This window comes from Plecotus auritus (assembly GCF_963455305.1).
Source record: "Plecotus auritus genome assembly, chromosome: 2".
NCBI lineage: Eukaryota > Metazoa > Chordata > Mammalia > Chiroptera > Vespertilionidae > Plecotus > Plecotus auritus.
The window spans coordinates 144,794,299-144,807,047 of NC_137771.1; the positions used below are offsets into that span (position 1 = coordinate 144,794,299).

The 12,749-nt window shown below is 48.0% G+C and overlaps 1 protein-coding gene across 1 annotated transcript in view; it reads left to right on the plus strand.

The window, feature by feature from the left end:
* Positions 1-12,749, plus strand: part of CRYBG3 (crystallin beta-gamma domain containing 3) — a 130,095-nt gene that overhangs the window by 107,545 nt on the left and 9,801 nt on the right. The window contains exon 18 of the mRNA XM_080656497.1: positions 8,241-8,380. Within this exon, the coding sequence (XP_080512623.1) occupies positions 8,241-8,380 (140 nt within the window). The remainder of the gene's footprint in view (positions 1-8,240; positions 8,381-12,749) is intronic.

Here is a 12,749-nt window from a genome sequence, read left to right on the forward strand (position 1 = left end):
TGGTATATATGTTAGTTATTATTGCTATTGTTGTCATTTAAAATATTGTTTTAGTTTAATTTATGGGATAAGGAGAAGTAATGAGGATTTTTTTCTTTTTTTTCTTATTGCAAGTCCATTTACAAAATGTATTCAAGTATTTTTGCTTAACTACATCCTCCCTTTAGAAGCTGTATCCTCTTTACATGGCTTAGACTTGACCCAGGAGGAATGTCCCATTACTGCTGACACCTAAGAAGAGTCTTTGGCCCCGAATGGTTGCTATTTTCTAAGTTGGCATGTACTGAGGCCAAGAGATTTGTCGAGCTCAAATTGTAATTAAATTCTGTCGGTTTTTATTGTCCTTGGATAGTTTAGATTACTGTGGTATTTTCAGTTTCGAATACTATTAATATTCACATCTCTTTCTACTTTCATGTTTGAAAATGCGTCAGAAAAATATGATTTTAAAATAGTTTTTCAGCCCTAGCTGGTTTGGCTGTGGATAGAGCGTCGGCCTGCAGACTGAAGGGTCCCAGGTTCCATTCCAGTCAAGGGCACATGTCTGGATTGTGGGCTGAGTTCCCAGTGCAGGGCCTGCAGGAAGCAACGAATCAATGTTTCTCCATCATCATTGATGTTTCTATCTCTCCCTCTCCCTTCCTTTCTGAAATCAATTAAAAATATATATTTTAAAAAAAAACACAAAATAATTCTTCAGCACTCTTTATTTCTGAATGATTACCTATTAACTGCACCCCACATTAGAGCTTATGGTATGTCAACCCTCATAATCTTCCTAACCTGTAAGTACATTTATAAATGAAGTGTATTTATAAACTTAAGTATATCTATAAATTAAGACCATTTAAATTAAAACAGCTTAAGTAGTTTAAAATCAAGTTAAATATGTTTTACTAGGGGCCCAGTGCACAAATTGGTGCACCTTGAAAGGAATTGTGGGCTGTGAGGCTGGGGTGGGTCTCAACCCATCCTCCGCACCCCACCCAGCCCCTCCCGCCATGGCCTCGTCCCCTGTCTGCCGGCAGCCCTGCTCCTGCTGCTCGCCCGCGCTGACGATGCGGAGCGATTGGGTCCGGCACCAGCAGCGGGTGTGAGCGGCAGCCGCTACCCCGATTGCCCCTCAGGAGCAGGTGGTGGTGGAGAAGCCCTCAAGGGCGATCAGGGCCAGCAGCCACCGCTTGCACCTGCTGATGGCTCCGAGTGATCGGGACCGGTGCCGGGCACTGACAGCAGGTGCGAGTGGTGGCTCCGGTGCCGGCAGCAGGTGTGAGCGCCAGGCAGGACCACGGCACACAGGAGCAAAGAATTTTCAGTAACCATCAGAGGCTCACCCCAATGACAGTGCCCGGTGCCCCGCCTTGGTCTGGCACCCCCGCTCACCTGCTCCACCATCCCACCACTGCCAAGCCCACCATGTTCTGCACACGCCCCCTGGTGGTCAGCGCACATCATAGCAACCAGTTATTCGGTTGTTCTGCCGTTCGGTCTATTTGCATATTAGCCTTTTATTGTTTAGGATACCTCTGCGGGGAGGGAGTGACTTTAAGCTTAGAAACATTAGGTGTTCTTAAATGAGAAGTTTGAAAGATTGGACCACATGAAGATACCTTGTTGTTGCTAATAATGGAGAGTGGGATATCTGCTTGAGTCAGTCAGTCCTATTTTTTCCTTGGTTAATGCTGTTGGTTTATGTTCTTTGCCCCTTTGTATATTGGGTCTCTTAGTGCCGCCCTAGTGATTTATATAAACTCATAAAAATATTATCTGTCATTTTCTGCAGTTCTTTCTCAAACTACCTGCACTGTCATTTTAAAACCATTTCTGTGATCCCTGCCATCAAACATCCTGTTGTTTTCCTTAATATAAATTTCTAGATATAGAATTGCTAGATCACCTTTGAGTTTGGGAATGAACCCTGTGGCATTAAAGGACAATAGCCTTTTAAAAAATGTCTTTGTAGGCATTCTGCCAAAGGAAGAGGGAAAATTTACACAGGTACTGTTTTGTTAGAATGATACTTCGCATTTCAATCACATTTTTATAATCTTTTAATTTTTTCCTCTCTGTGACTTAAAAGTTACATCATGTTAACCATTAAGTGCCTTCAACATAGGTGTCCGTAGCTCTTACCACAGCAAACCCTGCTCGGGCGAGTGTTGATTATGAGTCCTGTCCAGGCTCTTTGCCTGTCTGCCCTTCCTTACAAATTAGTCACTCAAGAAGTAGTGGAGAGTGTGAGGAGGTAAGCTGAAATGTGGGCTGAGTTCCCAGTGCAGGGCCTTTAAAAGCTGAAGGGTGAAGATGTAGACAGAGTTCAACAGTAGAGCCAGGAGCTTACCTGTGGATGGTGATGGTCCATTTGTTTTCAGGCACCAGGTCCAGTGGGTAACTGGCTGCTGGCTGCCTGTCTAACCCAGTGCTGTTCTGGACCCTATGAGTGCATTTGTTCTATAAGCTGGTGGGACGCTTCCAGCTTTGTGTTACAGCAGAAGAGGCCCCTGGTCTGCCTGCGGCCACTCAGTGACTAAAGCTGACTTTCTATTCCTGACCGGTTGGTGGCATTTCCTGAGGGAAATCAATGTTCCCGGCACCTCTGCACTCCCAGCTCGCTGCCTCCCTGTCACCGTGATCGGTACATTCTTTCCAGCCTCCTCTAATCCCTAGCTCCACACGGTCCAGTTCCCTAGCACGGGCCCCATGTGGTGGTTTAAATTTGGATGAATAATAAAACGAACTCGGGCCCGTGGTCACAGGAGCCAGATGCTCACTCTCTTCGTGTGGAAGAGAGCGCAGGCCACGGTTCTGTCACTGCAGAAAGTTCTGGGGGCAGTGCCTCCTACCTTCCCTGGTCAGCATAACGTACAAAGAGCTCACACACTCACCGGTTTTTAAAACCTGAACATGCTGTGGCCTTCTTTTCCTACCCTTTTATTCATGGACTGACCCCCATCAGAGGTTCTGAACTGACGGATGGGCCTCTTGATCCTTCGCTAGAACCGTCCTGGTGACTTGCATTACTCAGCTCCTTTCTGTTGCACTACCCCTTCCACAGGGCTCACAAGCACCGTACAGGCCACTAGCTCATCTCCCTCCTCCTCCTCCCACTATTCCGGCAAATAGACTGTACACCCATCTGCAGTTCCTCTGCCCTCACAGCCTGGACTCCACCACCCCTCCGACAAGCCGCTCAGACAGGCGCTAGGCCACCAGCTGCCGCCTGCTCGCCCTCCCTTGGTGTCGGTGTCGCAGAAGCAGTTGGTGCTCCGTTTCCCCCTTCCGTGATGTTTTCTCTTCCGGCTCTCCTTGCCTGGCCACGGGTCCCCTCAGCCCCACCGTCTTCCGTGTCGGCCCAGTTCTGTCCTCCTTCCACTTCCTCTTCTCCTCCACGCCTGGCTCCAGCCATTGCCCAGATTCGAGAGTGCCCAGACATGCCGTCTCCACACTAGACTTTTCCCTCAACTCCAGATCAGAGGTCCAGGTTTGCTGAGTCTCTCAGTTAAGATCACCCGCCTCTGTCTCAACGTTGAAACATTCACTTCAAGTGAAGTTTTTAGCTCTGAGCATCTTTCCCCTCCAGGTTTCCTTATCTATGACCAGTTATCCCACCCCGTCCTCACCACATCTCTTCCCACTTCTCACTCCGTTCCCTCACCCCTTCCCTTTGTCTATCATGTCTCTCTTCTCCCGGGGATGGTTTTCCTGGCCGTCCTTATTCACCAGTCCTGACCTTCCACGCCCGCCGCCCCATGGCAGGTCTGGCTCTTGTCTTGGCCTGAGAGACAGCCTGTGTGCTGCTATTTTTACGTCATTCTCTCTTTCCTTTTTTTTTTCTCTTTAATATATTTTTACTAGAGGACCGGTGCATGAAGTTTGTGCACTTGGAGGGGGGCAGTCCTCAGCCCTGCCTGCACCCTCTCACAGTCCGGGACCTCTTGGGGGATGTCTGCCTGCCAGCTTAGGCCCGATCCCCCCGGAGACCTGGCCTAAGCTGGCAGGCGGGCATCCCTCTCACAATCCGGGATCCCTTGCTCCTTACCGCCCGCTGCTCCCTTGCTCCTTACCGCCCGCTGCTCACTCCTTAGCACTGCTGCTCCTTAAGCTGCCATGGAGGCGGGAGAGTCTCCCGCCACCACCGCTGCACTCACCAACTGTGAGCCCGGCTTCTGGCTGAGCGGCCCTCCCCCTGTGGGAAGGCACTGACCGCCAGGGGGCAGCTCCTGCGTTGAGCGTCTGCCCCCTGGTGGTCAATGCACATCATAGCACCCAGTTGTTCAGGTTGTTCCACGGTAACAGTCGCTTAGGCTTTTATTATGTAGATTGGTTTCAGAGAGGAAGGAAGAGCGGGGGAGGGAGAGAAACATGAATGATGAGAGAGAATCATTGACTGGTTGCCTCCTGCACATCCCACACTGGGGATCAAGCCCTCAACCCAGACATGTCTCTGACCAGGTTTTGAACTAGGACCTCCTGGTTCATAGGTCAATGCTCAACCACTGAGCCACACCAGCCAGGCAATTCTTTCCTGCACTCATGTTGCCAGATACAGTTCCTGAAGGCCATTTATTTAAAAGTACTCACAAACACACATATGAAAACATATGCATAATAATTACCAATGTAAATTTTTGAATAAACAATATATTCCCATGGTTTAAAACCCAAAAAGTACCAAAAGGCATGTAGTAAAAACTTGGCTCCTACTTGTGCCCTTTATCTTCTCAGATCCTATCCTTCTGAAGGGTAGTCATGGTTAGTTTTATATTTTTTAAGAACATTTTTAATATGCATACAAGTACACAAACGGGGGAGAGGCAAATGTAGGTTTACAGTTGTGAGTATACAACTTGTATTATTAATTATATTATTTTCCATATGAACCTACTTTTGCCCCACCTTGTGTACATGTGTGTAAGTTTTCCCTTTTTATCATCATGATAACATAGGAAGTATGCTATTTTACACTAAGATTTTTTATTGATATTTTTAGGACGGAGAGAGAGAAAAGCATTGATCTTCTGTCTCCTGCACTCCCCCTACTGAGGGTAAAGCCCGCAACCCAGGCATGTGTCCTGACTGGGAGTCGAACCAGCAACCTTTTGGTGCACAGGACAACACCCAACCAACCAACTGAGCCACACAGGGCTACACTATTCTTCACTTAGTATTTGCTTCTAAAAAATAAATCTTATAGCCCGAGCTGGTTTGGCTCAGTGGATAGAGCGTCAGCCTGCAGACTGAAGGGTCCCAGGTTCAATTCCGGTCAAGGGCACATGCCTGAGTTGCGGGCTCGATCCCCAGTAGGAGATGTGCAGGAGGCAGCCAATCAATGATTCTCTCTCACCATTGATGTTTCTATCTCTCTCTCTCCTTCTCCCTTCCTCTCTGAAATCAATAAAATTATATTTTTAAAAAATAAAAACTTACAGATCTTTCATAAAGATCTCATTTGTATAGCTATATAGAATTCCTCTATGAATGTATCATAATTTATTTAACCCGTCCCCTCTTGATGGGCATTTAATTCATTCCCGATCCTTTGCTATTCCTACCACTTTTGCAAGGAAGAATACATTTATAATTCATTTTGCTCTTGTGCAAGTATATGCACAGGTCAGCTGTGAGTCAGTTCTTTGCTGACCGTTCACTGACCTTGCACAGTGCCTGCTGCTGGTGCTCCACTTCTCATGTACCAAGTTACAGATCCTCAGCCCAGTCCTAGTCCCAGTCCTCAGGCCTTCGAGGACTCCCCACTGCAGCGGTTCTGTCTCCACCTGTCAGCATCAGAGGAGTCAGGCAGCTCAGTGGACAGTGGCAAGCAGTGGGAGCAGGTGACACTGTGACCTGTTGGACTCTAGTCTAGCTAAACGGCTCGACTTGCTCAGTTTTTTTTTTCTCTCTCTTTTAAAGAATAGTTTATCGATTTTTTAGAGAGAGAGGAAGGGAGAGAAACATTGATATGAGAGCATAATGTTGATTGGCTGCTTCCTGCACATCCCCCTACTGGGGATCGAGCCTGAAACCTGGGCATGTGCCCTGCCTAGGAATGAAACCAGCAACCTCTCGGTTCATGGGAAGACACCCAACCAACCGAGCCACCTCGCCAGAGCACACCCCAAGCAGTTTCTGTCTCCCTCCCTCTACACAGAGTGCCTCCCCTCTACTCTCTCCGGGCCCTCCAAATCCATTGCACCCTCTAGACTGAGCTCACACACAACCACATCCATGAAACTTCCTTGATTCCTACTCCTTTCTGCTAAAAATGTTCTAGCCTTCCACCGAGTGCTCTCACGGGCCACCTTTCCTCCCCGGGATCAGGTTACAGAACCTGCAGTTGTCCTACGTTAGCTGCTAGTTAGTAATGCCTGGAACACGAGGATGGTGCCTTGCTTTGATTTCTTGTTTGTTTTTATTTTTCCTTATCATGGGTCAATTTCCTTTATTTCTCTTCATCAAAAAAATTTTTTTTCTCAAAGGTAGAAAGGATCCTATCTCTGCATGGGAAACACCTGGGCTGGGGCTGGTCCCTAACCCACTCAGGTTGCCCTATGTCAGCAAGGAGTGCTGGGAGTGTCGACGGCGCCTGCACAAAGCCCTCTTAGCATAGTTCTCAGAGCTTCCTGCCAGTTCGCCAGTTGCCCACATGTGAAACAGGCCTGTTAACTTATTTTTCATTATTTTTTACTTAATTTCCTATTTTTTATCCCTTATCCTCTCCCTTTTGGCCACCATCAGCTTGTTCTCTATATCTATAAGTCTGTTTCTCTTTTTCTTTTCTTTTTTTAAATATATATTATTGATTTTTTACAGAGAGGAAGGGGAAGGGATAGAGAGTTAGAAACATTGATGAAAGAGAAACATCAATCAGCTGCCTCCTGCACACTCCCTCCTGGAGATGTGCCCACAACCAAGGTACATGCCTTTGACCGGAATCGAACCTGGGACCCCTGAGTCCGCAGGCTGACGCTCTATCCACTGAGCCAAACCAGTTAGGGCCTGTTTCTCTTTTTCTATTGTTCCTTTATTTTGTTTTGTATATTTCACATATATGGTATTTATTCTCTATCTGACATACTTGGTTTGGTATAATATCTTCTAAGTCCATCCACATTATTGCAAATAGCAAGATTTCATTACTTTTTATTGCTGAAAAACATACCTGTGTGTGTGTGTGTGTGTGTGTGTGTGTGTGTGAGAGAGAGAGAGAGAGAGAGAGAGAGAGAGAGATAGAGAGAGATCACTTGCTCTTTATCCATGCATCTATTGATGGACATCTGGGTGGCATCCATATCTTGGCTATTACTAGTAATACTGCAGTGAACATAGGGCTGCATATTTCTCTTTTCCAACTGGTGCTTTTGTTTTCATCAGATAAATGCCAGAAGTGGAATTACTGAGTTGTATGGCAGGTCTATTTTTAAGCGTTTGAGCAATCTCCATACTTCTCCGTTAGTGGCTATACTAATTTACAGTCCCACCAACAGTGTACAAGGGTTCCCTTTTCTCCACATCCTTGCCAGGACTTATCCTAAGGTTTCAAAAATTTGAAAAACAAAAGAATTAATTTGCCTTAATAAGTAAATGTTGAACACACTCCACACAAAAAAATAGAGAAAAACATTTTTTGGCTCACAAGAGACTTTAAAATAATTACCACAAAATAGATCTTAATTACTCTGATTTCTCATCCCCCAAAGTCTCCTAGCATAGTGTCTTGCATATGCTAAGGAATGGGAAAGAGCAGTGTTGATGCTGTTCTTGTCTCACATGGAGGTTTGGGGGATACTTTCAGTGCAGAAATTACCCGTGTCCCTGTGCATGTGGGTTGTTATCACTAAATTTAAAATGCCTCCTTCTCCCTCCTAGGAATGTTTTTAAGAACCTACAGCCATAAAGTCTGCATTCTCAGTGGCTGCTCCTGTGCCTCCTGGGGAAGGAGGGTGCCATTCTGTTCCATGTTTATTCTGTGCCAGCTAAAAGCATTGGCAGGATCCACATGTCCAAATTGCAGCATAACCAGCCCTTAACATGTGATTGGAAGCAGGTGTCCATTTTTATTATGAAATTAAGATTGTTTTCCGAAACGTCAATTTTAACTTTAGGTTCCCTTAATTTTTATTTGTTGGAATGACTCTCACCAGTGCAGGTCTGGCTAGAACATCTTTAGAGGGTAGAGCAGAAAACTCTGAGAGTGGGGCCGGGTCCCTGCGCTGCTGATGCTCCCCCCTTCGCTCCGGCAGGTCTTTGAGGAGCCCTCCCTCAGCCTCTTCGCGCTGGAGCACTGCGAGGGCCGAGAGCTGCACCTGGAAGAGGCCGTGAACTCGGTTCTGAACAAGGACCTGCACTTCTACACGCAGTCCGTGTGGGTGAAGAGTGGGCTGTAAGTACGGGGGAGCGGCCTGGCTCCGCCGCGGCCTGGGGCACAGTGGAAAGGGGCCTCTTACCTCCTCCGCTGCTGGTGTTGGATCTGACGCGCTCCTCCTCCTCCTCTGCTCTCTCGCGTAATCACGGGTTTCTGTTCACGGGGAGACGGTGGGCCAGGCCTCTGAGCAGAGCGTGGGAGGGAGGGGCTGCCATGTGCTCAGCGCCCGTGTCACAGGGCAGGTCGATCAGATGACCACAACCTTCGAGCCCCCTTTCCTCTTAGAGGAACTTAATTAATTAAACAGCAGCTCGGTGCAGGCCATGGGCTGCTTAAGACAGGTGGTCACTTGTAAGGCGAATGGTGTCCCCGTGTTTTGACTTGACAAATCCTTTGTCCCAGAGCTGTTTGCTCCAGGGCACTTATTTCCATGCTCAGTCCCTTGGTCTGACTGAGCCTGCCTCCCAGCGTTGCTGCCCTCCTCCTGCCCTCCTCCTATACTCTCCCTCTGCCCTCCCCTGCCCTCCTATACCCTCCCCTGCCCTCCTCCTGCGTCCCTCTGCCCTCCCCTGCCCTCCCCTGCCCTCCTCCTATACCCTCCCCTGCCCTCCTCCTATACCCTCCCCTGCCCTCCTCCTATACTCTCCCTCTGCCCTCCTCCTGCCTCCCTCTGCCCTCCTCCTGCCCTCCTTTATCCTCCCCTGCCCTCCTCCTATACCCTCCCCTGCCCTCCTCCTATACTCTCCCTCTGCCCTCCTCCTGCCTCCCTCTGCCCTCCTCCTGCCCTCCTTTATCCTCCCCTGCCCTCCTCCTGCCCTCCTCCTATACCCTCCCCTGCCTTCCTCCTGCGTCCCTCTGCCCTCCCCTGCCCTCCTTTACCCTCCCCTGCCCTCCTCCTGCCCTCCTCCTATACTCTCCCTCTGCCCTCCCCGCCCTCCTCCTGCGTCCCTCTGCCCTCCCCTGCCCTCCTCCTGCCCTCCCCTGCCCTCCTCCTGCATCCCTCTGCCCTCCCCTGCCCTCCTTCTGCCCTCCCCTGCCCTCCTCCTGCGTCCCTCTGCCCTCCCCTGCCCTCCTCATGCCCTCCCCTGCCCTCCTCCTGCCCTCCTCCTATACTCTCCCTCTGCCCTCCTCCTGCCTCCCTCTGCCCTCCTGCCCTCCTATACCCTCCCCTGCCCTCCTCCTGCCCTCCCTCTGCCCTCCTCCTATACCCTCCTCCTGTCCTCCCTCTGCCCTCCTCCTATACCCTCCCTCTGCCCTCCTCCTGCCCTCCTCCTATACCCTCCCTCTGCCCTCCTGCTATACCCTCCTCCTATACCCTCCTCCTGCCCTCCCTCTGCCCTCCTCCTATATCCTCCCTCTGCCCTCCTCCTGCCTTCTCCTGCCCTCCTCCTGCCCTCCTGCTGCCCTCCCTCTATCCTCCTCCTCCCCTCCTACTGCCCTCCCCTGCCCTGCTCCTGCACAGCTGGTGTTGGGAACCAAATGTCCACCAAAGGAACACACAGCCCTCGATGATTATTGTGAAGAGGACTGTTTTTATTTCTTAAGACTTTTAAATTTTGTAATAATCAATTCTTTGTGTTTAAATATCAGGGTAATGAAAGAGAAAAAAAGCCAAGAGTATAAATTGATTTGAAAATTAAGTCAACTGTTATAATAAACGGCTTTGCATTATTCACATGTAATAGCAATTTACAATTTTTCTGCATGGTTTGGTGTTCATTAAACATAAATTAATTTAAGTATAATAACCCCCATATTATATTCCAGTGTATTATTTAACACTTAACTCTAAATTCCATATCCCTGATTATCATACCTTTCACAGCATTTTATATGTTTATTTTCTTTACATTCCTAAGTGGAACTGATATCTGTGGACTCATCTCAGAAGACTTGGCACAGTCTCATTTCATTCATTTGTAGCGAACATGGTCGCCATTTTCCCTTGACCTTCTTATTTCTTGTCTTTTATTAGCCACCTACTCTCACTGTTCAGGACTGTAAGAGATTGGAACACAGCATAGGAATAGTTAAGGCTGTCTGCAAGGTTTCCTACCGATGGCTTATGGAATACTGCGTAGTGCACAGCCAGCTACCTACCCTCAGTGGCAGGTTTTGTTTACGGGGTGGTTTTTTTAGGGTTTTTTTGTTGTTGTTAATCCTCACCCAAGGATATTTTTTCCATTGATTTTTAGAGAGAGTAAAAGGGAGAAAGAGGGAGAGAGAGAAACATCGATGTGAGAGAGACACATCAGTCGGTTGTCTCCCGCACCTGGGATTGAACCTGCAACCCAATTGCATGCCTCTGAGTGGGAATCAAACCCAGGACCCTTCAGTGTGCGGGCTGATGCTCTAACTACTGAGCATGCCGGCTAGGACAAGTTTTTAGTTTTGTTTAATCCCCATATTATTCCGTATCTCTGATCAGCTTTTCAACTGTACAATTCATTTAGATTGATATATAATGAGATAGTTTATTAAAATCTTACCAAGGGCCCAGCCTGTGTGGCTCAGTGGTTGAGCACTGACCTATGAACCAGATCACAGTTCGATTCACTGTCAGGGCACATGCCTGGGTTGTGGGCTCAATCCCCAGTGTGGGGCATGCAGGAGTCAGCTGATCAATGATTCTCTCTCATTGATGTTTCAATCTCTCTCTCCCTCTTCCTTCCTCTCTCTGAAATCAATAAAAATATGTATTTTTTAAAAATGTTATGAAAGGGGGAGAAACCAAGATGGCGGCATAAGTAAACATCTAAATTGCTGCCTCACACAACAATATCAAAACTACAACTAAAAGACAAAACGGACACCATCCAGAACCACAGGAAAGCTGGCTGAGTGGAAATTCTACAACTAGAAGAAAAGAGGAAAGCACATTGAGACTCAGAGGAGCTGCAAAAGGCTGAGGTACGGAGACTCGCACACGGAGAGGACAGGCGGCTGTGTGCACGGGCGGCTGAGTGCGCGGCTGGCTTTCTAAAGCGGGAGGGAGAAGGAAGCTCCTGACTGCACTGAAATCCATCCCGGGCAAGACGCTGGGAAACCAGACTCATTCGGGGGGAATCTGGACTGCAAGAAAAGAGAAAGCACACTGAGACTCGGGAGCTGCAGAAGGCAGAGGTCAGGAGGCGCGTGCGCACGCCAAGAGGACTGACTACTGAATGCACAGGCGGCTAAGTGCGTGCCTGGCTTTCTAAAGCGGGAGGGAAACAGAAACTCCCGACTGCGCTGAACTCCAGTTCCAGCCAAGATTCTGGGAAACCCAACTCATTCGGGGAGAAACTGGACTGTCTGGCAGTGGGCAAAACTCAAGGGCGGCTTTCTCTCAGAGGTGCTTGCAGCAATTACCACAGGACACTGAGACCCAGGGGCCTCATAGGGCAGGGCTGATGGGAAACCAAGGCTGTCTGCTCCACCCTGAAACTCCGCCCCTTCCAAGCTGAGCACAGAGGCTTTTGCAATTTTGCAAGTCTTGTCTCATAAGAGTGTCTCCAGCACAGAAGTTCTCCCAGCGTAGACACAGCTGATCCTCACAGCCAATTGGCCTGGAGGTCAATTCCCCCCAGTGATACCAACAACAATCAAGACTTAACTACAACAAGGCTGTGCACACAGCCCGCAAAGGGGTGCACCAAGAGTGTCCACCTCAGGTAACAGGGGAGGCTGAACCACTGTGCCCTAGAGGACACCTAGCACACAAAGCCACTCTATCAACTCAGGGAAGCAGCAAAAATGCGGAGACAAAGAAACAGATCACAAATGAAAGAAATGGAGGAAAAGAGATGACTGGATATAGAGTTCAAAACCACGGTTATAAGGTTTTTCAAGAATTTCCTAGAAAATGCCGATAAATTTAGCGAGACCCTCGAGGATATGAAAAAGGACCAACTAGAAATTAAACGTACACTGACTGAAATAAAAAATAATATACAGAGATCCAACAGCAGATTAGAGGACCACAAGAATCAAGTCAAAGAGTTGAAATACAAAGAAGCAAAAAAAACATTCAGCTGGAAAAGCAAAAAGAAAAAAGAATCCAAAAATGTGAAGATAGCGTAAGGAGCCTCTGGGACAACCTCAAGTGTACCAACATCTAAATTATGGGGGTGCCAGAAAAAGAGAGCAAGACACTGAAAACCTATTTGAAGAAATAATGACTGAAAACTTCCCCCACCTGGTGAAAGAAATAGACTTACAAGTCCAGGAAGCACACAGAACCCCAAACAAAAGGAATCCAAAGGGGACCACACCAAGACACATCATAATTAAAATGCCAGGAGCAAAAGACAAAGAGAGAATATTGAAAGCAGCAAGAGAAAAACAGTTAATTTCCTACAAGGGAGCACCCATACGATTGTCAGCTGATTTCTCAACAGAAACTATG